This window comes from Trematosphaeria pertusa (genome assembly GCF_010094035.1).
Source record: "Trematosphaeria pertusa strain CBS 122368 unplaced genomic scaffold BU26scaffold_9, whole genome shotgun sequence".
Classification (NCBI taxonomy): domain Eukaryota; kingdom Fungi; phylum Ascomycota; class Dothideomycetes; order Pleosporales; family Trematosphaeriaceae; genus Trematosphaeria; species Trematosphaeria pertusa.
This window is the reverse complement of record NW_022987220.1, coordinates 512,722-540,378: the sequence shown is the minus strand read 5'-3', so window position 1 is coordinate 540,378 and position 27,657 is coordinate 512,722. Positions and strand designations below refer to the sequence as shown.

Genomic DNA, 27,657 nt, shown 5'->3' with positions numbered 1-27,657 from the left:
GAAATCTCCTCGGGGCGATCGCCCTGCTATCCTTCATCAAGCTCGTGCGAAAGTATGGCTAGTCGACAGCATTGTTGGCAGACCGCAATGAAAGAATACAACGAAAGATGCCGTGCTCGCAGAAAGCGCAGCCCTGTAGATGGGTTTGAGGCACGCCCTAGAGCCAAAGCGTCGGAATTAGTAACCAAGTGAATAGAGTTTCGCTCAAACATCCAGCGACGCCCGTTACGATGATGCTCCCATCGCCCAAGCGCTTGTGTTTCCCATGGCTTTATCAGGGGTCCTAAGCAGATCCTTCGTTTTGAATGGCAGACAAATCGGTGAATGCGTTGTTCACAGTGACCTGCGCAAACGGACCACCCACAAACGGCATTCACGATGCAGCACCAACAAATTCACCATCTACTCCAGGGCCTTCGCCAACCTGCTCATACAATGGACTACATAACCTTTCGCATTCCAAACCGCAACTCCATCGCAGTTTGCAAAGAACCCGGCCATCAATATGGACAACTTCATGAACCGAGATCTCAAACCCACCGAGACCTGCGTCATCTGCACCGAGCCCTTCAGCGAGACACACCAGCCCGTCGCTCTCCCCTGTCGCCATATTTTTGGCCACACATGCATCAAGAAGTGGCTGCGCAACGGCCGCGGTAACACCAACAGCTGCCCGTTCTGCAGACACATCATCTTCGACCAAGCAAGCCAATCCACGTTCGACGCGGCTTCGATATGGAAAGCGCTATGCGAGCAGCCCCCAGAACGACTCCACTCCTTTCTCTCGGCAATGTGGGAAGGTATCCGGAAGCTGTGGCAGCGGAGGACCGGCATGTCGGGGACCTTTACCACTACGCAGATTCTCGATGAGGCTGCTATTCCTGCGTTGGTGAAGCTTTCTGGTAGCGGCGAGGGTCCGTTCATGGACTGCTTCAACCTCGTTGCTGCATCTTGGGATTCCTTGGGGCGTCCGGATAATGCGCAGGGCCTCGCCGTGCCACTCGTTCGCCTTGCGCGCCTGATGTCGCAGGCTTCTGGCGTGCTGCCGAGGTGGCTCACCAGCGTGCAGCGCACGAACTTACTGTTCTGGAGGGCAAACGCAGCTCTGGGCTTGGCCGAGGAGAATGTCACATGGGACCGCGTTATCGAAGCCGCAAGCCTGGAAAACGGACGCTACTTTCCTCTCCTCCACCTATATACGGTCCTTATCTCTCAAAGCATCGCGCACACCTCCCAGCCACGCGAGCTACCCACGCGCCGACATGAGATCATGAACCTAGTAGTGGAGCGGTGCTGCAAGAGGATTGGCGCTGATTGGGGAGGGCGACCGTCAAATGAGTTCAAAGATAAGCTGGTTGCCGTGTATCAGGAGCTGAGCAGGTATCAGGTAGAGAAAGGGAATAAGAGCTTGAGGGGCCACGACGGTGAAGAACATGTGGTCCGAGGGCTTTGGGGCATGGCTGCGTGGAGTAAGGGAAACGCGGCTCGACGGAGAGACAGTCCTCCAGCAGGGGGGACGAGGAACCGGCCTTCCTCAGGCTGGGATACGGATGAGTAAGGTACGCTACAGCACCTAAAGCTAGCCGTGCCCCTGACAGGCTTGTTTGCTTGGGCTAAGGTGGCTTTGGGTCATTATTGATTTGTTTTTCTGCGTACATCAGAGCTTACCACGGTTACTCCATATCTTTTCAACCCAATCACCTGATCTCCGCGCTATTCACCACCGTGCCAAACACATCCGCCAACTCCGCCAACGCAACCCTCGTCACCTCCTCACCCTTCACGCCCGGAATATCGCGGTCGCCAATAGCATCCTCCACCAACACAACCTCATACCCCTTCTGCATCGCTTCACGTGCAGTAGTCGACACGCACACATGCGCCATATACCCCACAAGAACAACCTTCTTGATCCCCCACCCCTGCAGCGTATCATGCAGCGGCGTCTGCTCAAACGCCCCAGGGAACTGCTTCCAGATGGTCGTTTCGCCGGCCTAATGACGTCATCAGTCTCTCTCCCTTCCTCGTTCTTCAAAACGAAGACAGTAACGAACCTTAGCCGTCAGCTCCTTGAATTCCTCCGCTAATTGCGTGCCCGGCGTGAAGATAGGGGCGCCCTCCGGCGTCTGGTGCAGCACGTGAATGACCCTGCCGTTCGCGGCGCGGTACTTTTCGAGCAGCTCGGCGATCGCTTTTCCGCTTGATTCGGCATTGGTGACGGCCAGTGCGCCAGAGGCGTATTCGTTTTGCGCGTCGATGATAATGAGGGCGGAGTCGGTGGGGGAGGCGGTGTTGGGGCGTATGCCGAGGAGTTCGCGGAAAGACTTTGCGGCCATTGTTGTGGTGGGGTGAGCGGTATGTAGAGGGGTTGTGGAAGGGATGGATGAGGGTGGAAGATCTTATTAATCCGCTTAGGAGTTGAAGGATTGATGATTAGTATGTCTTTGGGACATTATTAAGGATTTGCAATGCCAGGTGGCGGGAAATGTACCCCGCTCGGATCGGTACTTGAGTTTGCGTGATATAGTTCGGCCCGATGGGGAAGTAAAGAGGAGAAAATTTTAAGCCAGGAGTGCATCTACCTGTCAGTGATTATGCTATAGCATATGACTTGTCAATGATGTTGAGTTGAAGGCGTTCGGCGGGGTTTCGAAGAAAGACACTAGCCCAAAGCAGCCTAGCCACTTTATCGTCTAGGTGGCCTTTCCCACCTTGGAAATACTCTAGCTTCCTATGATCATTCCCATCTCTTTTTAGTGGCTCCTCTTTTTGGTACCCATTCCATCATCGGTTGGTCTACGCTATAAGAAACGGTCATACCGTTACCAAAAATCAGTCCGGTGGTCCTCAGAAATGAGCCATCGTTGAATCCCCATCCATTGCTCCTTTCCTCGTGGGCTCTGGAGGAGGACTCGTAATTTTTCTTCTTCGGTAGTATTTTCAAATTTCGTAGCCAACTCGGGGGCTGGGTCCACTCCACCGCCGTTGACGGGTACGGCTATTAATTTCTTAGTACTATTACTAGTCACTGTCAGAGTCACTGCTCGACTCACTCCTGCTGTACCCTCCCCCTGAATAGCCTCCAGAACCACCACCGGAGTAGCCTCCTGAGTATCCACCACCATAGCCAGAGGAGGAGCTACTGGAGTAGCCGCCTGAATAATCTCCGCCTGTGGAACCACCACCGCCTCCTCCCCCAGTTGCTCCACTCGAGCTGTCGCCGAATGCTCCGCTTCCAGATGACGGAATGACCGGACCAGGGCCCGTAAGATCACTATTACCACTCAAATCATTCCCTCCTCCATCGGTAGGCTTGGTCGAATCCTCGTCGTCCAGTTTCGATAGCTTCTTACCACCGCCCGTGTCACTCATTCCAGACCATGGTCCTATGCTTGCGTAGTTGGTAGCGCCGGAGCTCTGCTTTCTGGTATCCTTCCTAGGCTGTGTACTTGATGGAATACTGGTACTGGAATATCGGTTGGTGCTGGTAATTGGGTTGGTGCTGGTTGTTCGATTGGTGCTGGTTATCCTTGAGAAGTCGGATGCCCATGCGGAGCCTCGCCCCTGTGCTGTTTGAATGGTGTTTGCAGTACCTCTGGCTGTTGATTTGGGTGCAGCAGCTTCTTCTATTTTCTTTGCGGATGCCGATCCTGCAGCAGAACTTCCTATGGCCCCGCTTACGATCGAAGGCCCTTTTAGCGGCGCACATTGGCTCTTCCTGGCTATGGATGTGGCCACGACGCTAGACACCACAGTCGATAAGAGAACTGCCGCTAAATGCGCTGCCGGCAGCGTCGCGGACGGCCACGATGTCTCCTGCTTCTTCTTCTCTTCCGTCTCTTCTAGGTCGTCTTCAGCAGCAACTGCACGCTCCTGCATAGCAGCCTTATCTTCAAGAAACGACCTTAGTGCCAGGATGAGTCTCTTCTGTTCTTTCATCGCTGAGTCCAGCTTGTCCGTCCGCTTTTCTAGAGCAGCGTGTAGATGCGTAATGCTGCTGTGGATGTTCCTCGATGCTTCGTGTTGAGTGTCGGCTTGGGCCCCTCTTTCAGCCTGATTAGTAGCTTCCGTAGCTGCAGTCGTATCTTTGACTTCCTTGACTGCGGCTTGCAGCTTTGAAATTTCTCCATCAAGCTTACTCCGGAGGTTTTTAATGCGTTGAAGTTGGTCATCTTGCTTGATGTTGTGTTCGGCCGCGGAGCGCTGGAGGACTTGAATTTGCTTGTCGAGTTCGGCGGGAATATCTGCGATTCTAATGGCGTCTATGATTTGGGCGAGTTGTTCTTGCTGTAGAGGCTGTTGAGGTAGCGCTTCTATGGATTTGCTGTGGAAGCTGGTCAGCGATGCGCGTACACCACTCCCAGCGTATGGGTCGCCTACATTACCTGCAGCGATAGAAGCGAGTTGAAGGCCTGAAGCGGTTGCTCAACCTGCCTTCGCAGCTTCTCTACTTTTCCAGAGACGTCTTTAACGGTAAACGAAACCGTCGCTTTCGCCTTTCCCAATGTTGTCTTGGTTGCAGCCTTGCCCAGCGACGTTCTGTACTTGTCCACAAATGCTTTGAATTCGTCCAACGGCCCTTGCATTATCTTTAGCAGGTCGGTAATTTCCTGGGAGATGTCATCCTGAGGCGTCTGCTTTACATAGTCGTCCAGGTGCTGTAGCGTCGACACCAGGCTGGTGAGGAAGGCTGACTCGGAGGTGTACTTAGTCGAAGCGCCTCCCGCCTCTTTGAAGCCTCCGAAAAGGGAGATCAGCAGTTTGGTCCCTGCTATGAAGTCACCCACCGAGAAACCGAATGCAATCATTCTCGCGTGCGTGGAATTGCATCCATCGAGGCTCCCATTTTTTGGAAGGGAGAGGTATATATGTGGGACAAGGCTTTTTCCGACTTCACAGGCTGACGTGGCGGTGGCTGGTATTGGCTCATTTCGCTTAGTTGCAGGTGCGTGAGGCAGCCGTCGCAGCTTGGAGTGAGGCTGACAAACTTCGTATTTCTTCAGCTGCCTACCTAAATAACGCCGCTCCCTAAGCCTTGTCAATAACACAACTCCTCTGCATTTCTAACACCGTTCTGGTGCATGTCACTCATCGTTCTCCGATTTCTAGAAGATGTGGTGGTTCTTTCAGTTGGTTTGGGACATCGCGCGGGGCATTTGCTCAGCGCTGTGGGAATGGGCAACGTTGATGGCTCTTATGCTTCTGGGGTTACTGATATTCTTCGTGATTATCGCGGGCGGCTTCATCTGTATTGCGGCCGCGATCTATCTGGGCTATCTGGGCGTACTGTTCGTCGCCTGGGTCTTCGATGGCATTCGAGGAATACCTCGCTACTCACGGCGGACAATTGGCTGGCTTCGAGGACGCATCGCTCGTCTCCTTTTACAATGGATGGTCGCGCCCTGGCGTCTCGGATGGCGATCATACCAGAATTTCGCGGATTTCCGGACACCACTCTTGTCAGAAAGCGCTCATTCGGACTCTGATGATAGCATCTACACCAGCAAGCTCTGCCAGGAGTGCTTTCGAATCGTGAGCCAGTCTGGGCTGCTATCCGGATCTATCTTCCCTCTTATCCGGCGTTGCGAGTGGCATGACTGGGCAGTTCCTGTTCATAACTCAGTTTTACGCAAAGACTCCTGCCATTTGTGTCGATTAATGTTGTGCTCTAGAGGGGAGGATACGGGAAGCCGCTCGTTTTGGAATAATTGCCTGAGTCTGCAGGCTTTCGGCAGACACGGAAGGCACCAAAAACGTATACGCATATGGAAAGACGCGGGAGCAGGCTCCATTAGGTCTGATCGCCTCTTCCTGCAGCCCTTCTGTCCTTGCTACGAGAGAAATGGCAGCGTCTGTGGACCAATCTCTATTGTTGAAGGTTAGAATACTCTCTGAGCCATTAACCTAACCGCTGATGCTGACTCCACCAGAGAATTTAAATGGCCCTCCAGTCTCAGTCTACGTCTCGACATCCACGGGCTCGAAACATTGTATGGAGCTCGCGAAATCGTGGATTTCAGACTGTGAGATAAACCACAAGCTCCACTGTACTCGGATGTGCGAAGGGTCACATGCCTCGCTACATTATCTTCCGAAAAGGCTGCTATATGTTGGCGACGAACTGTCTAGTACGCTCCAACTCGTGGATACTTCTTCGATGAACTCCATCCCTGCCAATGCGAAGTACCTTGCGCTAATGTACTGCCGCGGAGATGCTGGATTGCTCTCGCATCAGAAATTGACGCTGGATAAACAAAGCAACTGGGTGAAGCACATCGATAAACGAGGCTTACCTTTGACGTTCCGACATGCGATTCAACTCACCCGCCTACTTGGCTTCAACTACCTTTGGATCGATGCAATGTGCATCTCACAGGATGACGATGAAGAATTGGAAAGAGAAACAGCCAACGTAGGGAAAGCGTACGCTAATGCGTATTGCACGATCTCGGCCTGTGGATCTCTGGATGCCGACGGTGGCCTCTTTCGGAGACGATCCCCCGGATTTGAGGAATTTCCCTGTTATCTCCGTTTCTCGAAAACTAAGGCTTTGAGAATCAAAGCTCTGGACCGAACTTATGACGACCAGTCGTTCTCCATCGAAGTCGACAACAGTCCCCTTAGTCAAGAGGCTTGGGCCTTTGAAGCGCGGCTCCTGTCCCGTCGCATCTTGCACTTCGGATCCAAATTTCTCTTCTTTGAGTGTAATACACACATTGCGTCCGACGCTCTTCCCCAAGGCCAACCGTTTCTAAAGGTATCGCGAGGTCTGCTTCATTTTCTTCGGCGTTTGAAATCGGATGGGATTACTCAGATCGCTGGTGATGCCATTCAGTCTCCATACAACCCAGTGACCGGGTATCGGGCATTCATGGGGGATCTTATAAGGAACAGATCTGCTGAGCCCAGTCTGGAAGAGCAGCTTCTCCTTCACTATTGCTGGTTCTTCCTCGTGGCCATCTATTCTAGAGCCAAGCAGGAGAGCACCCCTCAGCAGCCCGCTCCTTTGCTCAATCTCGCCCAGGGAGTTGTGGGTAGTGGAAACGAACTGCAATACATGCATGGAATGTGGAGACGTCACTTCATCTTTGACCTGCTGTGGTTTGTTGGCTTCGGAGAAGAGCGAAGGAAGAGACCCGTGCCATGCAGATCGCCCACCTGGTCATGGCAGGCTGTAGCTGGAGGCATCACTGCGGAATTGATATCATGGAGGAAAAACCATGCTGGGAAGCACTGCAACATAGTGAAGGTTGCTGAGACGCCGAATGGGGAGGTTTGGCTGCAACCAACCGAGGTGCTTACCATCATTTGCCCCGTCCTCCGCGGCACCGATATCAAACGCACCAGCACCAAACGGGCTACGCTTCAAATCAGCACACGGCATGAAAGCGTACGGGCATCGTTCATGCCTGACATATCAGATCTCGATGAATCCAAAGATCTGTTCTGCGCCGAAATAGTCCGAGAGGCTATGTATGAGAAGAGCGACAAGAAGAAGCTACTCACGGTATGGAGCAATGGGCTGGTTTTGCACCGAACTCTCGACCGAAAAGCTGAGGGCGTGAAGGCGACGTATGAGAGAGTAGGGCGATTCTGGATGGAGTGGCCTGTGGACGACTCCGCCGGGGGGACGGAGACCGGACTCAGAATGAAGCCGATGTTCAATAGACACAAAGCACAGAGTGTTAGCATCATCTAACCGCGATGATGAATGGGGGTAGGTGAGAGAAAATAATGCTCCTATATGGCACAAGAGAGCGTAATGACTTTGCGCCTTTTCTCTGTAGCTATGCGTCCTTTATTGTACGAAAACGTCGGGCAATACCCTAGTGTCTGGCGTTCGAGGGTCTCACATACATTCTAAGCGACGCTGGTGCAACTGCAGGCTGAAAGACGGAGCTGTCGGGGTTGTTTTCCAGGGGGAGAAATAAATGCTTCGTAGTTCTAGACATTATTAATGAGAACACTGCATCCTCTCGGGTGACGGGACCCCGCTCGGATCGGTCTGAGGAGCAAATCAGGAAAAAGAAGGCTATGCAGCAGCCTACAGAATGTAAGCGTCATTAACAGGTCCTCTTCTTAATTATAACTCAAGAATCGTCAGATTGCTTGAACGGAGGTTTGTGGTAGAAAGTCACGTGAGACACTAGCCTAAAGAAGTTTAGCCATATCTGCGATCGCAAAACAACGCCGCATTCGCATCGCTCTCCACCTTTTCACCAACTCTCACCAACAGTCTCCGCAAACTGTCGCATGTACAACCCACAATACCCGCGATCTAGGGCAACCGAGCTTTGTTTCAGATGGCCTCCGATGATGTGCAGCCCGCTCGCCCTACGGACGAGCTGTTAAAATCACGATCGTTCTCCGTCTCAAGTTCACCCAAGATTCTATCTCACGCCTCTCCGCCATGGAATCCTTTTGTTAACGTACATTAGCTTTCTGGATCCGTTTGTGTCAACTAAGCGTCTCCCTCGGCTCGAAAGCCCCCCATGTCAGGACTCCGGGTTTATCAGACGGCCAGTATTAGACCTTGTCACTGCCTTTTCCCAATGGCTTTTTAGATTTCGCATGAGGTCAAATCAATTCGAACGTCATCATGATGTCAACTCTCCAAAGATATTGGACAAATGTCCGGGAGCGCTTTCCAGACAAATCATCTACAACAACGGGGATATTCGTATTGCTTCGACAGCAAACGGATAACGAAAGTATGACTCTGCTTGGCGCTATTGTTGAAGCTATTTCTTTAGGCATGACGAAGCAAGATATAGTGGGGCGGAGCACACTTCTACCGTCCTTCGTTATATTCCCGTCCGCTCGATAAACGGCATGAGACCATCGAACACTAATGCCGAATATCGCACAGAAGTTAGCTAATAGACCATGGAGTTCCATAACATGGTACCACCTCTGATTCGATTATACTCCATGACTCCTAGATGAGGAAAGCCCTTGACAACTTGGATTCCTGAAGTTTGAGTAGTAATGATCCCATCTTTGATATTCGACATTAAGCGACACCGGGCATGCGCATGCCTCTCCACCCTCTATATGGATTCTTCGATGTCTCTTTGTTGCTCCGTTATCCTGTTCTATCGCGCACGACCGACACAACTGAGAGCGTTACGTCCGGCGAGCATTCGACTCTTCTGGCCTGTCGCTGACCTCTAACATACTTCGCATGTGAATATGGATATTATCTACGCTTCTCTGTGGTGTCCAAGTGTATCAAGTGCATTTGGCAAGAGCCGAGGGTGAGCCAAGAAACCCACGCATCCTTTCTGGCGAAATTCACCTGTACGCCTAGAACTTAAACGAAGAGCTCCAACCGGTATGACCCCGCATCTTCGCATCAGCCCACACCGGCAATCGACATATGTGGTTACGAGGTATCACAACATAAATACACGCATTCGTTTATTGCTGGTTTCCAGAATGGCACACCTGGCACTGCTTATCGCAGGGTATAGTACGAGGAGAGCGGGGCGCTCTCAACCGATTGGGGACTATTCCAGATAAGAATTGCAGTTCCACCGGCCCTATCCAGCTTGGCATTTATACCGCCCGACTGGTACCTACCCAACGGCTATATGAATACGACGACATCAGCTCTTCGGCTGCAGCTCAGCGCAAGGGTGAAAAAATCTAGATGCTCGAGGAGTCCTTTTCCCCAGCTTCAATATTTTTCGCCGTCGCACGGAAGCATATCCTCCAATGGGCCTGCCGACGGTACGAGAACGAACAGGTACATTTGGTCTCGGCGACACCATCAACCTCGCTACGCCTTCCACGCGAGATCCTATCGGCCTCAGAACCTCCGTTGCTTACCATGGAGACGCTTCTTCTCGACCACACCAGTATGCTCGGATCTTGTCCTGTCCGATGCAAAATATATCGGTTTTTAATATATCGGGGTTGGCTTCGTGTTCGCAGCTTGGAAAGGGAGAAAGCTGTAGTCCACATCTTCAGCTGAATGAGCCTAGAGGTGCGTATAAACAGTGCGATGGTCTAGGGGACAGCTTAATCCATTCGCCACCGAATTTCGAGAACGCGAAATACAGCACCCACCAAAAGAGATCTTTCAAAACGGATACCAAGTCATGTACGTCCGCCCTGGAAGGGGGCATCTAGCCTCCACGCCCCGGCGCAGGCACGCTGAAAGATGCATCTGCTGATTCCCGGATACCAGGGCTTCGCTACTCATTTTCACCTCGATCATCTTCATTTCTTTCGGTTCCAACCGATCGAACATGTTCGGTTGTGGGACCAACAAGAACGTACGCACCATCCCGCACCTATGAAGGTCTCCTTGGACTAACGGACTAGCGCAGTATTACCACAAAGCATGGAATGGTAGATCCATCCCTGCCCATCCATGCTCCCTTCATCGCCGACTAATTCTCCTGCAGGCAATAGCTGGGTCCCTTCTAAGACCACGTGGGACAATATGGGAGGAAACTTCAACTGGGCTCCCACGGCCGTGACGTGGCCAGGGTCCGGCAATATGGTCATGATGGGTGTTGGGAGCGATGGCCAGGTATCTCCGCTCTCCCGTACGTGGTTCCCAAGGTCTGCTAACGAGTGTCCGAAGATGTGGAGCCGCAACGGGGCCTCCGGCGGCTCATGGGACAGTTGGAACAACATGGGCGGATCGTTCGCCTCAGCTCCGGCGTCCACCTCCTGGGGTTCCTCGAGCATGGCCGTCTCCGGCGTGGGCACCGATGGCGCCATGTGGACGAGTACCAACACCGGATCTGGATGGTCGAGCTGGGAGTCTCTTGGCGGTACCTTCATGGCGGCGCCGCCATCGATGGTGACATGGGGGTCCAATCAACGCAGCGTAATGGGCATTGGGACAGACCGAGGGGTGTGGATGAAGACGTGGTCCGGGAGCAGTTGGGGCAACTGGCAAGGTCTTGGCGGCACGTTCATCAGTGTCGTTATTGTCATCTCGAGGGGCTCCGGCTTCATGAATGTGTTTGGTATTGGGTCGGACCAACAGGTTTGTAATCCCTTCCATGGGCTGCAGCCTCGAAATATCTGCTAACAAGGCTTCAGATGTGGATGCGCGCTTACTCAGGCGGCACTTGGGGAAGCTGGCAATCTCTCGGAGGGACATTCAGCAGTGCACCGGGAGCCGTGTCCTGGGGCTCAGACCGGATGGACTGCTATGGAAAGGGGACAGATGGAAATGTAAGAACCCACCCCGCGCTACTATCACTACCCCTGGTCAATCTGACCGCCTTCCACAGACTTGGCATAAAATGTGGACGAGCTCCGGAGGTTGGGGCAGCTGGGAGAATATGGGTAATGCTTGCGAGGGTGCCCCTGCAGCGGGCTCTTGGGGCTCTAACCAGATGAGCGTTGGGTGTACGGGTACCGACGGTTCGATGATGATGAAGAGCTGGAATGGGACGGGGTGGACGCCTTCGGGGTCGACGTGGGATAATATGGGAGGTTCCTTTGTCGACGACGGTGCGTGAGCGATACCTTTGCCAGACTGTCGCACCGAATGGGCGAACTGCACGGGGATAAGTGGTGCGAGGGTATCTAACCGGCAAGAACATCACAAGCCGATCGGCATGGGTCTAGTACAACTATCACTCACTCACTATATATGGTAAGGTAGGGAGGCTCCTATATTTCCAGATGGCTGACCCAGGCATTCCTGGAGAATTGTACACTGTTCGCTGAACATGAAACCCGTGACACGAACCATTCATGTCCCGTTCACTCCTCAAGTCGCTCCGTTACCAAACCGCCCATCCACGACCCAGATTCCACATCTCTGCAGTCCTGAAACATGAGTGACCGCTGCGCGCGATGTGGATAGCGAGTCCCTGTTGCAACATCCACGTTATCCATGTCGAGCGTCCTCGAGCGTTTGAAGGGGAGCGCCGTGCGCTGATACTGCTCGTTCTCGCTTCTCTCTGTACTCAACTCCGGATCAGGAGAGGGTGGGGCCAATGGTATCTGCACATAAAGAGCATTAGGGGTACTGTGTGGACTTCATTCGAAGCATACATCTCGATTCCCCATCTAATCGGCTAGATACGTCTTTGCGCTCGGCTAGCGACGCCGATTGTGAAGTGAACTTTGTCGCGATCGGACGCATTCTCGTCATACTCGCTACATATACCGGCTCTAGCAAAGATTTCGGAGCAGGGAGATCAAACACCATCTTGAAGCGTGTTGAATGGTCCAAATATGCAGCAGGGGTCAGCCACAAATATGCGCAAGCGTGATGAAGGATACGCTGTTCTCTCCCTCTATTTAGTCTCAGTTCAAACGCAAACGCAAAATGCCACTGTGCGTGATGAAAGTAAATTGTATCTTAATTTGGAAAATAATAGTTCAAAATGCCCACCGGCATCGCCACAGGGAGACCAGGTTCTCTCCGTAAAGTAAAATCCACCCCGCCTAATGCCCATAACCATGCCTACATCGAGCTAAGTTTGAAGAAAGGAAAATACATCGCGGAAGACATGAAATGCAAATACTAGCAACCCACGCAATGCAACCAAAACCGCGCCGGTCCATTCGAGCCGGCTGTTACGAAACATAAACATCGAAGAAAGAAACCTGACAGTCATTAGCTGAGCACGCGAAGCTACACCGGCTGTATAGCTTACCTGGTCACCACCTTTCCAACATCACATGTACCCCAGTTCGCGACCCAAGCGGGCAAGTCGCGTATCCTTCATCTGCTCGGCGTCCATCTTCGAAGCCTTCAGGAACGCATGGTATATATTGCGGAGTGGAGCGGCTGAGCCATTATCGAACTCGACGAGGCCAAGGAGCTGTTCAAGTTTGATGGTGCCGATCTTGACCTTGACCTGATAGCCCGCATTCTTCAGAACGGCGGCCGCGTCTGTCGCACCCACCACTGGCCCATAACCAGCGCGCCTACGGTCTTCCGCAGCGAAGAGAAGGAAGTTCGCGACGAGGTCGATCTTCGTCACCACCTCTTTGCCTTCAACTTCGTGCGAGCGGAGCTCTCGAAGGAAGTCGAATGCGCAGACCGTGCCGATGTGGGTGTGCGACAGGTCGGCCGCCAAGGGTTGAGGAATAGTTTCTTTCTCGGGAGCTTCGGGTTCGGCCTTATTCTGGTCTTGGTCCTCCTTACTCAAGAAGTTCGCTGGATCAAAATTGAACTCTGGCTCAATGTAGTCGTAGTCAAGAGAGGATAGCGGGGACAGGGGAGCAGATGTGGCGGAGGACGCGGGGCCGCCGGTGGCGGTATCCTCGCTTGACTCTTTGCTCGAAGAGGTAGCAGGGCGGGCTAGTTCTTCGGCGGTGAATGGGGCGAGTGTATCGCCAAAAGGAGTCCCCAAGCCAGCTGGCGCATTGAGGGTAGTGCTTAGGGTATCATTGATGGCGACGATTTCCAGAGCCGCCTCATCGTCGGCTACTATGACTTCGGAAGGCGCGATCAGTTCTTCCGAGATAAGTTCCTCGTCAAGTGGCTCATCAAGGTCGTCGTGTAGGAGAGCGTCGGCTGAATACGACGGTGCATAGACGATCTCTTGCTCAGCAGTGACCTCCATCACCGGCAGAGAGAGCGGAAGGACGTGCTCCTTCTTGATACCGACACCCTCGACTCCCCAAACTGAGGCCGCAGTGTGGTATCGCACGCCAGAGTCTGGCTCGTTGCTGAAGCTAGGCAACATAGCAGCAACAAACTCGTGCTTGTTGGCGGCATTACGCTCTTCAACCGCAATCTTGCCCTCAGCGAGGCTTGTCGACGTAGTGACTGAGCCGAATGTAGGCTCAATAGCATAGTCATTCGAGGCCTTCTTGCTGCGATGCTTCACTGTGCGCATGCTCGTGCGACGCAGCTGGAGCTTGTCGAGCAGATGAGCAACAGTGGGAGTTGGCAAGTTGTAAGCCTCGAGCCATGGAGCAACTCCGCCGGCCAGGGAAGGGAAATCGAGATACTCGCCGACAGAGCGAAGGATGATGGCGGCGCTAACTGCCCATTGCAAAAGGCGATGCGAGATAGTGTTCGAAAAGTCTCGAGCGGTCCATTGGAGCAGATTGGCAAGGTTAATAGTGAGGAAGTCATCGCCATACTTGAAGGTGGCAGACGTCGGATCGGTAGTGCGCTTGGACGTGCACTTATCGCCCGTGGGTTTCGGCGTGGTTACCTTGGTGGAGAATAACAGCATAGTCGCAGTATCCACGGAGATGAAGCTGGAGGCTGGCTTGCCGAATTCCGTATCAAACTGCACGAAAAGGGTATTATCCTCGGAAGGAGTAGGTCTCACCTTGTGAAGCGCATCAGTAGACGCATGCACAGACTCATCCAAGGTTGGCGACGGATGAGACTTGTTCGCGGGACTGGAGGAGAATGTGAACTCCACCGAATGAGGAAATTTCATCTTCGGACCATCGTGAGATGGCGTAGATGGCGGTGCAGTGCGCTTTCCCAAAGGAGACGTCTTTCGCGTCGGGAGTGAGGGAGCAAACTCAAACGGATTGAAGGAGTAGTCCGTCGTGTTTGCGTCCTCTTCGTTGAGCGATTGGTCCACATCCTCGATTGGATCTTGCTTAATTGCAACGATCTTACGAGGGGCATCCACCTCTCGCCGAGAAATCGGCTTCTCGTTAGGCGTCTTTGGAGAGGATGCTGCTGGTGCGGCATCGTCCTTAGCCCCGAACGACGCGGCCGGTGCCCGAATAGCCGGGGCCTTGAAGATGAACTTCTCTTTGTCGCAGTCAGGCTGAGGGTACAACGTCAGAATGTTCTCGCTGATCTCTTCCTGGCTCAGCTTATAGCCTTTGTGCTGCGTGGATTCAGCAGTCGGGCGCTCTCCAGCCGAGACTTGCTTAGCTTGCGCCCGCCTGTGGGTAATCGTCACCTTGCGCGTACCGATGGATTCCTTGGCCTTGAACTTCGTAGCCTCCTGGATCTCTTCGGTGCGGGTCTTGCTAGGCTGTAGCGGCGAGATAGAAGCGGTCGTGTCGGACTGAGAAGGAGCCGGCGCGGCAGCAGCAGCAACAAGGGCAGCTGCCTTGCCCTGCGCCTTCTTTGCCTTCTTCCGCTGGGCGCCAGACTTGCGCTTGTGCTTTTTTGGCTGATCAGTTAGAGGCGCGACGGGCGTCTGCGCAGTCGAGGCGAGCGTTGTGGACGTAGACTTCGAAGCCGCCACCGTGTTGTCACCAGTGGTCGCCTCCCGCACAGATCCAGAGCCAAGCGGAGAGCCAGGCGCAGAAGAGCTCGACGTGGAGCGCGGAGATAACTTTGTGTCCTTTTCAGAGCTTGCACCCAGCTTGTTCGTCGACTTGCTAGGCGGAGAAGCACTTGAGTTCTTCTGCTTCTCGGTCTTCGTCATCTTGCGCTCGGGCATCTTGGTGGATTCCGCAGCCTTGTTATTCTTCTTGAGACCCGCTGGCTGGGAAGCCTTCTCAGTCGGTTTCTGCGTATCTAGAACCGCGAACTGATTCTCGACTCCAGCCTTCGCTGCCGGCTTGTCGACGGTGTTCTTTCCCTTGCGCTCCGGCACAGTCTTCCACCCATTGTCCTTCTTCTTCTGAGTAGGAACAGGTCGCACAACAGAGATCTTGACAGGTGTGGGGGTTGGCGAAGGATTGGCACCAAGAGCCGGCCTTGAGTAAGACGGAGCTGCGGGCTGAGCCTTGTTACCATTCCACGCTGACGCAGTGGAGCGATATGGTACCGAGGGCGCCATCTTTATCGCAGCAGGCACGGGAGGTCCATGAGTAGTGTTCTGAGCCGGAACAGGGCGAGGAATTTTGTTGGCGGCCACCGCACTAGCGAAGGACTTGGTCGGAGTCGGCGGAATAGGGGCGGGCTTGAGAGACGGCGAGGTCTTTGGCGGGCGGCGGGTGGACTTCTTGCCCTCCTGAATCTTGAGCGCAAGGACGCCGGGCGCAGGCTTCTTGACCCCATGAGCCTCGTTGGCTTCGACCTTGGCGGCGATCTCTTGGGCGTGGAAGGCTTCCTTGGACATGCGAGCAGCTGCAGTAGAGTTAGTGGTAGCTTCCTTCTGTTTTGATGGAGAGCTTACATTTCGGCTCATAGGCCTCCTTGGAGAAGATGTCGTAGTCGGGTTTACGGGCCTTGACACCTTGCGTTGCGTTCATGTTGTTGTTGATGACCGTGTCAGGGCGGTTGAGCGAGGTGGCCGGGGCGCGGATGGAAGCAGCAGGCATGGCTGTAGCTATGATTACGGCAGGTCAGTATAGGGTCCGACTCGAGATTCCATATATTGATGGCGCTCTACAGGGTTAGTGTGCGGAATGGCATGTACCTTGAGCGTCCGGTGTGGAAAGTTGAGTGTAAGTTTGGATGTTGAGCGGAGTAGCAGGATGCTTGCCGGTGGTATGCAATTGCGGCGAGATCAAGTGCGTATGTTGAGCGAACTGCAAAAGTGAGTTTCCGAAAAGTTGAGCAGCTCAAGGTGTGGTGGGGAAGAAAGGCCTGCTGCAGCCGTGGCTGGATGCTCTAAGTATGGGCGAGGCCCGCACAGATGCTCTTGGCGGGCTCTGCGACCGCGGCGTGCGGGTGCAATTACGTAGCTCAGTCGGTGAATTCATCTCTTGAAATGGTCGTGTGGACGACTGTTGATTAGGGTTGTGGGATTGATGTGGATCACACCTGCGAAGCGTGATCTGATATACGCACATTCTACAGAGGCATTCCAGCATTCTAGGTTCTCGATGTGCTTTCGCAGTGCCCATCCCTTATTTTTGGCAGGCGTAGCGAATCGCGAGGGAGCATATAATACATTCAATGCCACATGAGATTGTAATTCCACGCATTGTGAACATTGGGCGCTATTCCCGCTGTATCACCGATTGTTTTTGGAAAGGTATATCCTGCTAGAGAAAGTTAGCCCAGGAGCAATAAAGGGCTAGGCTGAAAGCAATTGGAACATAGAGAAAGCAGTTTGACTTATAGAACCGTGGAGAGGAGCGATTAGATTGGTACGTTACGTGGCGTGCCATTTACGCTTGTCTACGCAATGGCAATCTCAACTTCGACAAATCCCAACCCATATCATTAGCATCCTCTATCCTCTCCCCATCCTATTTCAAGCCCTCATTACCCAATCTACTCTGCAGCTCTCCATCTCACGCCTAGGCGTCGACAATCTGACACACCTCTGGGCCTACCAATCAACGTCGTCCGGTTTATCTCGCTCATACGTCTAGCCGTACCGAAGCCCAAGTTATCCTAGCAGTCCAGCCTCGCTGCTCTTCGTAAGCCAGCGAGGTCTTGGCGGTCATCACTCTAGGCGCGCGCCATGATCCCCAATAGAGACGCACTAGCCGGATAGGGAAAATGTTTCAAGATACTACGTGCACCATAGTCGGGAGGGAAATCATGCCAGGCTTGAAGTCCAAGGAGAATGTGAGTGTATATAAGATCCTTCTTGGACTTCTGTACTCGATATCGCGAGTTCGACTCCTGTTTCTCTGCGCACAACAAACATCTTGCCATCGTTTGCATACGATACAATGGGCCTTCATACTTACCCAGCAGCGCAGGAGCTCCGCATCTGTCCAACAGGATGGGAATCCAGCGATAAAACCGAACACTTCTCCCTCTCGCCCATGGGCCTCGTCATGCCCAAGTTCTACGTGCTGATTGCCGAAGTGTTCAAGTTACCAGACGGCGCCGACACGAGTGCGATCGTCGCGAGCATGTCCGCCGGATTAGAGTTCGCACTGTCCCAGTTCCCAGTTCTGACTGGGGTACTGCGGATGGACGATGACAGCGGGCGTATGTGGGTTGCGAAAAAGAGGGATTCGGCGGTGGGGTTGCATGTTAAGTATTTGATGGGGGAAGATGAGTTTCCCGGGTATGAAGAGCTGGAAAGAAGAGATGTAAATGACTACTTTCCGTTCATCGGCATATTCACAGCGGTCTGACGAAGATTAGTTCCCCGCAAAGTTAATCGCAGGGCAGAAGCAGCTCCCCGAGTCGGTGACCGCAAAGCAACTCCTCTCTCCACTTGGAAACAATAATAAGGACGGTACTTTCGTGGCGACCCTCCAACTGAACTTCATCCGCAGAGGTTTCATCCTAGGCGTCGCTGTCCACCACGTCGTCTTTGATAGGCCAGGCTGTGATGGATTCCTGACGACATGGGCGGAGAATAGCGCGGCAGCGGCGAAGGGAACCGCGTTCATTCCCACGCGAGAGTATCCCAATCTGGAAAACTCCGCGCTTGACGTTGGAACGCATTCCCTGCGCTCAAGGACGCCGGCGGTTCCATGCCTCTGCCACCATCCGACTTCAAGATGCCCCCTCTTGCTTGCGAGATGTGTCACTTTCCCAAGAGCAAAGCAGACGCACTCAAACAGCAGCTATCAACCAGCGTGGTCGACGGCTGGATATCGACGTACGATGTTACCATGGCATTTCTTTGGAGCCGCATCACCCGCGCGAAGCTGGACCTGCTGAAACCAGACGAGAATATGAAGGCCATTACGATCAATGACGTGGACGCGCGCAAGGCGTGGAGCCCTCCTCTTCCCGAACGATCCCTCAGTGTGCACTCCTACGCAGCCCTCTGTGATCCTCTCACGATCAGGGACATCATCGCCCCGGACAACCTGGCCAAGCTCGCGACAAGTGTGCGCGCATCGATTAAAGCTTCGACCCCAGAACATTTCACAGGCGCGCTACAATGGATCGCCAGTCGCGACGACAAACGGTGGCTCGAGGTGGATGTCAAGTGCTTCTTGGGCATGGATCTGGGTGCTTCGAGCTGGGCTAGGATGACGGCGTATGAGAAGCAGAATTTTGGGTTTGGGTGTCCTAGAGCGCTGAGGTGGCCAAGTCCGCCATTTGATGGATTCATTTGGGTCTATCCGAGTCGGGCTGCACAGAAAAACCCGGAACATGATGAGGGTGTTGAGGTCTGCGTTTACTTAGAAGAAAGCTCTATAGAGAGATTAATGAAGGATGAGCTGCTTTTGAAGTACGCTCATGTGCGAGGCCTGTAGTCCGGCACCATGGCAAGGACTCTAGTCGGTTACTCTGATCGCTTGTCGGATGTCGTTGCAGACTTGTATAGGATAGGCTGGGAATAGAAAATATCTGAAAGCGGTCTCGGCGGCATAGAGGTGGCGGTATGTTGCAAATACGTGGAGAGGTCGAACGAGATCGAGCTTGACGATACCGTTAGGAGAGTGCGGGAGTGTTGATGAACGCGTGGATACAGATGCAGTGGGTGGGAAGACCGAACGGCGTCGCGGCGACGTATTATGTAATAAGTCTACATCGGTCAGCGGTGCAACCATGTATTGCTCTGGTAGCGACCTTGAATCCCTTCAGGTGAAAGCGGTAGGAGAGCGGTGAAGGAAGCTTCCCTTGGCGCTCGACGCGCCATAGTACCCTAGCTTTATAACTGTCGCTCCTCCGTGCTGCAAAGAACTTTTGCAGCACCTCGGAGCGAAGCAGACAACTCCGCATCGACGCGACTACGCATCATGGCTAAACGACGCAACTCCTCACCCGAGGCGCCCGTGGCGAAGCGCACACGAGAGGAACCCGCGCCCGAACCCACAAAGGACGCACAAGTCGAACCACAATGCCTCCCACTCCCGACCGAAATCTTCCACATGATATGCTCTGAGCTCGGCACCCATGGAGTCGCTAGCTTCCGGCTCGCCTGCAAAGCATTCTGCGTGATCGGGAAAGAGCATTTGGTGGAAGAGCTGTGCTTCTTCCTACATCGGCGGAGTATCATGAAAGTCGTGGCAATCGCCAATCATCCATACTGGGCAAGGCACGTCAAGACGCTCGTGTTCGAGAACGTGGAGCCGAAAGACTGGTCGAAGATGAGGAAAGAGTCCGACCTGATCAACGAGCGCGTCGACAAGAAGGCCTATAGCAGGTACGACTCCTTTCTCTGGCAGAACCTGAATAACAGCGGATATTTCGAGGATCGTCCTGGATCCTTGCATTCGCAGATTATACCCATTTTGGGTAAATTCACGAACCTGAAGGCCATTACTTGCCACCATGGATTCAAAGATCCGCGGCCTTCTGGTCCGGATGTGAACACGCCCCTCAAGATTCTTTTTGACCGTTACACCGCGAAGCAACTGGAGCTGCCTTTCTGGAAGGTTCGAGGATCGGGTCGAATCTGGGCTCCCGCGAGACTTCCTGACAATTGGAACTTCCTCCGCGGGGCGAACAGGACACTTGCCCAATTCCATAGGATAGCACAAGCGGCATTCGGAACCCGTTCGCTAGCCCACTTGGACACTGTCAACATCCAGTCGCATCACTCCGCTGTCTTGCACTGGCAACGGCCCGAGCCAGGGGACTACTTGCTGGATAACGACGGCCTCAAGCATCTGACCATCCAATACCACCCTCATCACTTCAATGGTGCCATTTGGCAGGTGGCTCCAGGAAGTCTGTGTAGAGACCTTGAGTATCTTTCGAAACCGGAGCAGAGACTGGTATTCGAGCCCTCGCAAGGGGACCATGTCCTAGCCGGAGGCACCAGCAATCTCAGGTCCTTGACTCTAGCGAGCCGTCTAGACAATCCCTCGAAGTGGCTGGCAGCCGATCTATTCAGCAATGGAGGAAGCGTGTATTTACCAAGGTGGCCTCATCTGGAAGAAGTGCGCTTCGTCAACTGTGTCTTCAAGAACGAGGACACTGTCGACTGGCTGGTGCAACAGCGCATCCGGGTGACGATGAAGAACGTGTTCCTATCCGAGGAGAATGCCATAAAGCTCTTCGACGCGTCCTCCCTGAAATCCCTTGAAGTATCCGGCCTAGTGATCATACGAGGGAACAAACAAGATCGTCTTTGGATCGTTGCGGACGAGCACAACGCTCCGGCCTTCGCCCGGCGCTTCCGACCGTACGTGGTTCCGATGGACAAGAGCATTTCGTGGTTCGTTCATCCGGACAATTTGGAGCAGTGCCGGCTCCAAGGGAAAGAAGCGAAGACCGTGCTCACCGAGGACAATGCCTGGGCGGTTGCATCCATCGAGCATTCCACGTGAAGGCCACCGCCGTCTCATCCGACGAATGGGTAAACGACTAGTATGACCAATTTCAAAGCTCGGCCTAAATGTTTCATGGCTTTTGGAGGCCGGGGAGACCGGGATGAGACCGGATCGCCCACGATTCGTTCCCGTTCCGCGGGTGAAACTAGTTTATCGATAGTATGCGTGCTGGAAATTCTTGACTAAGAAACCAATTAAAGAAGGACTGGAAGGGAACTGCTATATCACCTGAGGATATCGATGGCATGAAAAGCTTGACTCGTATTCGCGAAGGGCGAGACTGCACGGCTGCTCACGTATGAGGTGCATAGAATGGAATTCAGCCAACTTCTCCCGCGCATTCTGGAGTGACTGGATGCAATGCAGAGGCGATAAATGGACGATGGTGGAGATGTCGCGATCATGGTGTTGAACCGTCCCGAGGTCCGACCTCCGATGTGGTTTAGGCTAAACCCAGAGTAGCTAGCGCGGCTACGTCATCCATCCGGCGCCTCTAGTCCCTCCACGCACCCCACCACCCCTCTCTGTACCAGCAGGATTCAGCTCTTGTGATGCCACACCCGCAATGGCCCCTTATATCATCCCCGTTATGCGTCCGCCCGCCTGTCACCCCCAATTGACCCGTCTCTCCCGTCCGTCGCTCCTCCACCCTCTCCCGCACCGCCGCTTTCATCCATCGTGGGCGCGCTGAGCCTCGTCGCATACCCGAACTCGCGGCGATCATCGCGTGATTCAGCCGCGATGGCCCTCCAGTACCTCGCCACCAGCAACGGCTGGCTGTCGTTCGACCACTGCACCCCCGTGCTCTATGTAACCGCCGAAGACGAAGAGTTCGACACCGAGACTCTGCGCGCATGGCGCGACGAGGGCTTCAACGTGAAGTACGTGCCCATGGGCAAGGGTGGGAAGACATACGTCAATACGTTGCATCATCTGGGCGATAACATGAGCATTGGCGAGCGCTATGCGATCGTAGGTATGGCCTTCTCCTTTGGGCGCAATGCGCATCCCGTGCCACCCCATGCGCAATTCTCGTCATTAGTATGTACAACATGACTGACGTATCAGGTAGCATTCGGGGACGCAGCCTCCGTATGTCTAGAGGTATACTCTGAGCCGAAGACGTCGACTTCCAAGCTGTGCTCCCTAATAGCATACTATCCGTCGTCCATTCCCGACCCGAGACAGCGCTTCTCCGCGTCGTTCCGTGTGCTAGTGCATCTTGCGCAGGGCTCGGGCCCTGAAGACAATAGTGTGGGCGTTACGCGACGACCGGAAGTGCTTGGTCTACAAGGGAAGCGGAAGACTGTGCGCAAGCGCATCACGTCAGGAATAGGCGCGGGCGGCCTACAAAGTAAGATCGAATACCCAGCGTTTACGTACGAAGGCGTCGATCCCGGATTTGCCGAGCATGATCTGGACGAGTACGACGCAGTCGCAGACGCTTTAGCCTGGAGCAGAAGCTTGAGCATGGTGCGACGCGGCTTCGGCGCAGAAGTCGATCTCGAACGCGTGTGGGAAGACAATGTGGAAAGTACGAATCCCACCTACGCCTCACTCCTCATTTTTCATTCATTGACCACCTTCTAGGCAAGTTCCACACGCGAAACGCGAACAAATTGCTCGAGACCTACGTAGCACACCCCACACCCTTCGTCAACTTCACTCCTACTATGACCGGCGGCATGGGCCACGAAGAACTAAAACGCTTTTACCGCGACTACTTCCTTCCCAACGCTCCGCCCTCATTTCACATGCGACTCATCTCGCGCACTATCGGCGTGGACCGCATAGTCGACGAGCTCTACATCCAGTTCAAGCACACGACGGACATGCCTTGGGTGCTTCCCTGTGTCAAGCCTACCAACAAGAAAGTCGAAATCGTCGTAGTCAGTTTGGTAGGCATGAGAGCTGGCAAAATTTGGAGCGAGAGGATATACTGGGATCAGGCGAGCGTATTGTTTCAGGTAGGATTGCTGGAGCCGGAAGAAGTTCCTGAGAAGTTCAAGAAGGAAGGATTGGAGATGCTGCCTGTTGCGGGGAGTGAGGCTGCGAGGAAGATCATGGATTTCGAGGCTGAGGAAAGTAATGATATGATTGATGATTGGTGAACTCGACGATACTGGGAAAAGATTGAGGATTGGTGTTCCGGTACTGGATCTCCGGGTTGATACCTTGGTTAGCAATGGTTTCCACATCTTTGTTCTTGGACACATATTGGTTGAGAATGACTCTTATTTTTGGTATACTAATTCTGCTAGGTCAATGAACCCCGTTGATAGACAGACATACGCGATATGAGAAACGCGAACACGTCCATTTCCGAGGCCATGCGAGCTATCTGCCCGCCATCTACATCGCTTGTGAACACGATACTAGCCGCTCAATCGCCACGCCTGCAACGCCCCAGTCGGACCCACCTGCTTAAGCCGACGAGCAGGGTCCATGCCATTGCACTGCAGCAAGAAAATCCGCATCACCTCCGACGCAAGATTCCGCGTCGTCCGCGACGGCTCGCCCTCCCAAACGTGCCTCATCACGCGCATAAGCCCATCCAACCCGCGCAAAAGCAACATCATCATCAGCAGCTGGCAAATCACGCCATCCCCATCGCGCACCCGCTCGGCCGCGTCATTGAAGATCTTCCACTTCAGATAGGCGTCCCGAGGCAGGCAATCCGTGATAGTGACCAGCAGCTTGGGATTTGTCGCGCCGGTGCGGTAGTCCAGCACGGGCGTCAGCGACACCATGAGGTAGGCCAGCTTCCTGAGGTGCCACGTCTGGTAGTCGTTGTTCTGCTCTAGCAGCTGGCGGTATTCTTGGTACACGGGGTGTTGGTACTGCCGTGCGTAGCGCGTGAGCAGAGTCATGAGCGTCGCGCGGATCAGGGACTTTAGCCCGCGGGTGATGCTCTTGTCGAATCGATGGTACATGGCGGCGTGCTGCTGGTGCGCGGCGGTCCAGAGATCGGCCCAGAATCGCTTTGCGCCTGGGGCGGCTTTTAGTGTGGACCAGCGGTCGCGCTCTTCGTTTAGGCGCTGGTAGTAGAACAGGGGGTTGGAGGTGTTGTTGGAGCGCCGTGAGGCTTGGATGGGATATGTGGTTTGTGGACTACCACGGCTTGCCATAAAGTTATCGTATTCAGTCTCGTCAATCACCTCCACAATTCCATACCTACTTTCATACCTACGATAATTCCCTCCTCCAGCATACCCACCCGCGCTGCCATCGGACTCGTCAACCACCTCGTAATTCCCTCCTCCAACATAACCACCCTCGCTGCCATCAGACTCGTCAACCACCTCGTAATTCCCTCCTCTAACATACTCACCCTCGCTGCCATCAGACTCGTCGACCACCTCCACAACTCCATACCCACCATAATCCCATCCCATATCAGCATCCAGCTCAAGCTGGTCTTCTTCCTCCGCGCGCTGACCGAACAGCAGACCGCGGCACGTCGGACATGTGTTCGCATTGTCGTTGTCGGACTCAATCCAGGTGCGCAGGCACTCCATGCCGAAGACGTGGTGGCAGCCTGGGAGCACGACGGGCGCGTGTTCGACCGAGAAGGACTCCTGGCAGATTACGCAGGAGACTTCGCTGAGGGCGTCGAGGAAGCTGGCGGCGGTGGCGGGGACCGGTTGGTTTGGCATTGTGGGGGAGGGTGTGTGCTAGTTAGCTAGGGTGGTTGGTTGTAGTGTGGTAGGTTTGTTGATGTTATCGTTGTTGTTGGAGATGTGTATGGGAAGGTAGCCAAGGGAGAGATCGGGGTAAGTTTTATACCCTCAGAGGATGCGGGGGGATAGGTGGGAAGTATGTCCACCATATGTGCACATCGCAGCTGTGTAAGCACGAAAACTTCTTTCATTGCTGATCATCACTGACTACCATATAGGGCGGGCCGGAATGACGAGCGCTCGAGGACCCCCAGCGTTAGGAATGGAGATCGATATTGGGCTTGCACAACGATGGAACATGTGAGTTCGAAATCGCCGACTGATGGAAGGCAGTTGTGCACAATGGCTGTGAAGGCTAAATTCTTAACAATGTTGTATGAGAGAGTTACGGTCGCTCACAGTGTTCAGTATTTTCTCCATCAATTCTATCATACACTCCAGTATTGCTAGAATCGGTTTGACATCTTTTCCCATATTTCAACCTACCTAGGCATGGTCCACCCTATGTACTGGCGGCCCAAAATCCAGTATACGCCGCGAAAACACTAAATGCTCCCAATAGGTGTCGTGACAGTGATCGCTACTCAGGCTCCTTGGTCAAACCCGAGCCAACTCAGCGCCTGACACTAGTAACCCATCAGTGCAGCACAGGTAATGATGGCTAGAATCCCGAGCCAAGCATAAATCAGAATGATGAGGAGGCCAACGACCCATCCAACGAACTCCTCTACTTTCCTTGCGCCGCGACGAACGCCCTCGAACCACCCCGGTGACTGCTCCGTAGCTTGCGCGCCGGGGCGGGTCACCTCCGGTGTTGCGATGCGAGGGTTCGACGCCACAGTCGAAGTCCGCGACATAGTAGTCCCTGGAATCGTCCGGCCGGTCTGGACTGAACTCGTCGCTGCAAGTGAAATTGATGGGATTTCGGAGCGTGAAGCAGAGGCCTGTGCTCTAGGGGGATACTGTCCGGCAGTCGCGTAACCAGACCCATACGGCCCAATTTCGAAAGCTGTAAACGGGTGCCTTCGAATAGGGGATTGCTCTCTGGAGTGACGACCTCGGGGGAGATATTCGACGTCCGGGTGGCGGGGAGGAACGTGAATAAGCACACCGTCGGAGTGCTTTGCCCGGTCGGGTTTCTCGAACAGCTCAGTTCGGCAATTCGGACACGTGTTCGCCTTCTCGAACCACTTATCCAGGCACAATCGACAGAATTGATGGCCGCAGAGGGATAGCTCCACACCGCTATGGTCCTCGGAGTCATAGGGTTCGCTGCAGAGGGAGCACGTGGCGGGCTGGACGCTGGTCGTGAGGAAGTCGCTCTTGGAAGGGAGTTGCGTGCCCATGTTGTGCGTGCTCTTGGTTGCGTACGTATTGAGCGGTGTGGGCAGAAGGGGTATTATATAGGAAGTGGGATTGTAGCCTGGAACGTGGTTGTGAAAGTTTGCTAATTTCCAATTTCCGTTTGTTGCAATGTACAGGCAGTCTTGGAGCGCCTCTTGCAGTGCGGGAACGAACTGCATTTCACGTTGAAGAGGCCGTTTCACTGCAGTTCTAAGCATCTACGGAGAAGACTGACTCGATGTTTTCAAAGAAGCTTCATTCTCAATCCGTATTTTACCTAGACCTAAGCATGCGCGCTGAACAAAGCAGCCATGCTAGTCTAAAAGTAGGATAGAACGCATAGCAAGAGAAGGACGAGAAGGATGAAAGCAATACATACGACAATAAAGGCGACAGCAAGGATAATACCAGCGATGAGGATGTCGTGCATCACTATCCAAACGCTGTCTAGGAACGAATACCCAGGCCATGCGACAGGCATAGCATGAACTTCCATCTTGAACAGTTCTGTCTGACACTTCGGGCAGGTGTTGTTGCGATCCAACCACGTGTGCAAGCAGGTTCTGCAGAACTGATGCCCGCAGTGTGAGAATTGCACGCAGCTGTGATGCTTGGCGTTGTAAGGCTCCATGCAGATCGTGCATTCGCCAGATTCGATGCCTCCGGAGGCGAGAAAGTGGCCTTTTGTGGGGAGTTGGTTGGTCATGGTGTGGCGAGAGCCTAGGTAGGTGGTGTCGAAGAGGGAGTTTTGTGGTACCGCAGGCCAGGATGAAATAGGGTCCGCAGAGAGTAGATGCCCGGGGGTTGGATGTGCGGTAAGCAGTAGTGCTGAGTGAAATCGACGAGTTTCCCCATTTCCTGAAGGAAAATGTGTGAATGTCAAAGAGCGCACTAGGACCAACGATAGCTCCCGAGCTCGTCTAGCTACAATGGTGAATTCCCTCTTCGCCCCACCCCTGAGTTCTTGAACCTCCACTTTTCAATACATTCCTGAAAGCGGCGCAAAATAGGCCACAAAGCTGCCAAGTTCTTCCACCAAGGTTCTGCAGCGCACTACAGCCACGAACCAGGCAACAACACCCAATCCGATAGTTATGGCCATACTCAGAAGGCCACCAATGGCGATTAACATCAAGACAATGATTTGCAATATCATTGTCGCCCAGATGCCGTTACGGCCCATGGCAGGGTGCTGGAGTCTTGATGGAGGAGAGACGTGCTGCTGGTTGGGTTGCTCGGAGGGCTGGTCGAGTTGTGGATTTCGCTCCTCTTCTACAGGCATGGTAGGAGAAGGGGGCCGGATGGGCAAGGTTGTCGTCGGGGGCTGCTTGAAAAGCGGAGTCCGGCAGTATGGGCAGGTATTGGCGTTCTTTAGCCAGTGGCGGACGCAGGAGTCGCCGAATTGATGCCCACAGGGTTCCAGTTGGATACAGTCGTGGCACTTATCCAAGGGACCGTAAGGTTCTCTGCATATGGAGCATTCTCCTGGAAGGATTCCAGAGTTGAGGTAGTCTTGCTTGGTTCTGAGTGGCGCGGTCATATTGGCGTATTCGAGCTGGAGTCGGAGAGTTTTGGGATTACAGAGCGCACTGATGGTGGGTATCGCTAGGTAGAAGATGAGCGTGGA

The 27,657-nt window shown here is 53.8% G+C and overlaps 13 protein-coding genes across 13 annotated transcripts; 6 read left to right on the top strand and 7 right to left on the bottom strand.

Moving 5' to 3' along the window:
* Positions 1–143: 143 nt before the first annotated feature.
* Positions 144–1,782, top strand: BU26DRAFT_343826 (uncharacterized protein). Its single transcript, XM_033822352.1, has one exon. The coding sequence runs from the start codon at positions 506–508 to the stop codon at positions 1,556–1,558; it is 1,053 nt and encodes a 350-aa protein (XP_033682215.1). The 5' UTR covers positions 144–505; the 3' UTR covers positions 1,559–1,782.
* On the bottom strand, positions 1,601–2,678 carry BU26DRAFT_343821 (Isochorismatase hydrolase). Its single transcript, XM_033822351.1, has 3 exons — positions 2,055–2,678; positions 1,669–1,994; positions 1,601–1,613 (listed from the first exon to the last, which is right to left on the bottom strand). Exons 1-2 carry the CDS (start codon positions 2,334–2,336, stop codon positions 1,698–1,700), a joined length of 579 nt encoding a protein of 192 aa, XP_033682214.1. The 5' UTR covers positions 2,337–2,678; the 3' UTR covers positions 1,601–1,613; positions 1,669–1,697.
* BU26DRAFT_343815 (uncharacterized protein) lies at positions 2,580–4,157 on the bottom strand. Its single transcript, XM_033822350.1, has 3 exons — positions 3,809–4,157; positions 3,054–3,742; positions 2,580–2,998 (listed from the first exon to the last, which is right to left on the bottom strand). The coding sequence occupies exons 1-3, from the start codon at positions 3,937–3,939 to the stop codon at positions 2,823–2,825; spliced, it is 996 nt and encodes a 331-aa protein (XP_033682213.1). The 5' UTR covers positions 3,940–4,157; the 3' UTR covers positions 2,580–2,822.
* On the bottom strand, positions 4,158–4,863 carry BU26DRAFT_343814 (uncharacterized protein). The gene has a single exon (XM_033822349.1). It carries the CDS (start codon positions 4,806–4,808, stop codon positions 4,377–4,379), a length of 432 nt encoding a protein of 143 aa, XP_033682212.1. The 5' UTR covers positions 4,809–4,863; the 3' UTR covers positions 4,158–4,376.
* Positions 4,864–5,045: 182 nt separating this feature from the next.
* Positions 5,046–7,975, top strand: BU26DRAFT_520457 (uncharacterized protein). Its single transcript, XM_033829293.1, has 2 exons — positions 5,046–5,878; positions 5,931–7,975. The coding sequence occupies exons 1-2, from the start codon at positions 5,188–5,190 to the stop codon at positions 7,697–7,699; spliced, it is 2,460 nt and encodes an 819-aa protein (XP_033682211.1). The 5' UTR covers positions 5,046–5,187; the 3' UTR covers positions 7,700–7,975.
* Positions 7,976–10,006: 2,031 nt separating this feature from the next.
* On the top strand, positions 10,007–11,678 carry BU26DRAFT_343805 (fucose-specific lectin). The gene is made up of 7 exons (XM_033822348.1): positions 10,007–10,105; positions 10,193–10,280; positions 10,335–10,356; positions 10,413–10,540; positions 10,595–11,005; positions 11,062–11,196; positions 11,256–11,678. Coding segments are annotated over exons 1-7 (1,017 nt in total). The 5' UTR covers positions 10,007–10,103; the 3' UTR covers positions 11,487–11,678.
* Positions 11,679–12,656: 978 nt separating this feature from the next.
* Positions 12,657–16,179, bottom strand: BU26DRAFT_506483 (uncharacterized protein; the record flags this gene model as incomplete). Its single annotated transcript, XM_033826915.1, has 2 exons — positions 12,657–15,985; positions 16,035–16,179. The coding sequence occupies 2 exons, from the start codon at positions 16,177–16,179 to the stop codon at positions 12,657–12,659; spliced, it is 3,474 nt and encodes a 1,157-aa protein (XP_033682209.1).
* A 1,308-nt stretch (positions 16,180–17,487) lies between these two features.
* On the top strand, positions 17,488–18,981 carry BU26DRAFT_541299 (uncharacterized protein; the record flags this gene model as incomplete). Its single annotated transcript, XM_033831591.1, has 3 exons — positions 17,488–17,856; positions 17,912–18,241; positions 18,274–18,981. The coding sequence occupies 3 exons, from the start codon at positions 17,488–17,490 to the stop codon at positions 18,979–18,981; spliced, it is 1,407 nt and encodes a 468-aa protein (XP_033682208.1).
* Positions 18,982–19,467: 486 nt separating this feature from the next.
* Positions 19,468–21,003, top strand: BU26DRAFT_566189 (uncharacterized protein; the record flags this gene model as incomplete). The annotated part of the gene is made up of 1 exon (XM_033833482.1): positions 19,468–21,003. One exon carries the CDS (start codon positions 19,468–19,470, stop codon positions 21,001–21,003), a length of 1,536 nt encoding a protein of 511 aa, XP_033682207.1.
* Positions 21,004–21,532: 529 nt separating this feature from the next.
* On the top strand, positions 21,533–23,249 carry BU26DRAFT_343759 (uncharacterized protein). Its single transcript, XM_033822347.1, has 3 exons — positions 21,533–21,982; positions 22,079–22,540; positions 22,597–23,249. Exons 1-3 carry the CDS (start codon positions 21,748–21,750, stop codon positions 23,115–23,117), a joined length of 1,218 nt encoding a protein of 405 aa, XP_033682206.1. The 5' UTR covers positions 21,533–21,747; the 3' UTR covers positions 23,118–23,249.
* BU26DRAFT_520451 (uncharacterized protein) lies at positions 23,124–24,141 on the bottom strand. Its single transcript, XM_033829292.1, has 2 exons — positions 23,268–24,141; positions 23,124–23,184 (listed from the first exon to the last, which is right to left on the bottom strand). The coding sequence occupies exon 1, from the start codon at positions 24,132–24,134 to the stop codon at positions 23,382–23,384; it is 753 nt and encodes a 250-aa protein (XP_033682205.1). The 5' UTR covers positions 24,135–24,141; the 3' UTR covers positions 23,124–23,184; positions 23,268–23,381.
* A 207-nt stretch (positions 24,142–24,348) lies between these two features.
* On the bottom strand, positions 24,349–24,531 carry BU26DRAFT_520449 (uncharacterized protein; the record flags this gene model as incomplete). The annotated part of the gene is made up of 1 exon (XM_033829291.1): positions 24,349–24,531. A coding segment is annotated over exon 1 (176 nt), but the record flags the coding sequence as incomplete, so codon positions are not given.
* Positions 24,532–25,312: 781 nt separating this feature from the next.
* Positions 25,313–26,032, bottom strand: BU26DRAFT_506478 (uncharacterized protein; the record flags this gene model as incomplete). The annotated part of the gene is made up of 1 exon (XM_033826914.1): positions 25,313–26,032. One exon carries the CDS (start codon positions 26,030–26,032, stop codon positions 25,313–25,315), a length of 720 nt encoding a protein of 239 aa, XP_033682203.1.
* Between the last annotated feature and the right edge of the window lie 1,625 nt (positions 26,033–27,657).

Bases quoted from the DNA above. Each gene is read 5' to 3' on its own strand.
- BU26DRAFT_520451 (XM_033829292.1), bottom strand. From the start codon at position 24,134: ATGGCAAGCCGTGGTAGTCCACAAACCACATATCCCATCCAAGCCTCA.
- BU26DRAFT_343815 (XM_033822350.1), bottom strand. From the start codon at position 3,939: ATGAAAGAACAGAAGAGACTCATCCTGGCACTAAGGTCGTTTCTTGAA. The intron at 3,743-3,808 runs GTGGCCGTCCGC...TGTGGTGTCTAG, and splicing joins AAGAAGAAGCAGGAGACATC to CGTCGTGGCCACATCCATAG. The intron at 2,999-3,053 runs GTGAGTCGAGCA...AGAAATTAATAG, and splicing joins AGGGGGAGGGTACAGCAGGA to CCGTACCCGTCAACGGCGGT.
- BU26DRAFT_343826 (XM_033822352.1), top strand. From the start codon at position 506: ATGGACAACTTCATGAACCGAGATCTCAAACCCACCGAGACCTGCGTC.
- BU26DRAFT_343821 (XM_033822351.1), bottom strand. From the start codon at position 2,336: ATGGCCGCAAAGTCTTTCCGCGAACTCCTCGGCATACGCCCCAACACC. The intron at 1,995-2,054 runs GTTCGTTACTGT...TGACGTCATTAG, and splicing joins TCAAGGAGCTGACGGCTAAG to GCCGGCGAAACGACCATCTG.
- BU26DRAFT_343759 (XM_033822347.1), top strand. From the start codon at position 21,748: ATGGCCCTCCAGTACCTCGCCACCAGCAACGGCTGGCTGTCGTTCGAC. The intron at 21,983-22,078 runs GTATGGCCTTCT...CGTATCAGGTAG, and splicing joins CGAGCGCTATGCGATCGTAG to CATTCGGGGACGCAGCCTCC. The intron at 22,541-22,596 runs GTACGAATCCCA...ACCACCTTCTAG, and splicing joins GTGGGAAGACAATGTGGAAA to GCAAGTTCCACACGCGAAAC.
- BU26DRAFT_343814 (XM_033822349.1), bottom strand. From the start codon at position 4,808: ATGATTGCATTCGGTTTCTCGGTGGGTGACTTCATAGCAGGGACCAAA.
- BU26DRAFT_520457 (XM_033829293.1), top strand. From the start codon at position 5,188: ATGGCTCTTATGCTTCTGGGGTTACTGATATTCTTCGTGATTATCGCG. The intron at 5,879-5,930 runs GTTAGAATACTC...TGACTCCACCAG, and splicing joins ACCAATCTCTATTGTTGAAG to AGAATTTAAATGGCCCTCCA.
- BU26DRAFT_343805 (XM_033822348.1), top strand. The intron at 11,006-11,061 runs GTTTGTAATCCC...ACAAGGCTTCAG, and splicing joins GTATTGGGTCGGACCAACAG to ATGTGGATGCGCGCTTACTC. The intron at 11,197-11,255 runs GTAAGAACCCAC...CGCCTTCCACAG, and splicing joins GAAAGGGGACAGATGGAAAT to ACTTGGCATAAAATGTGGAC.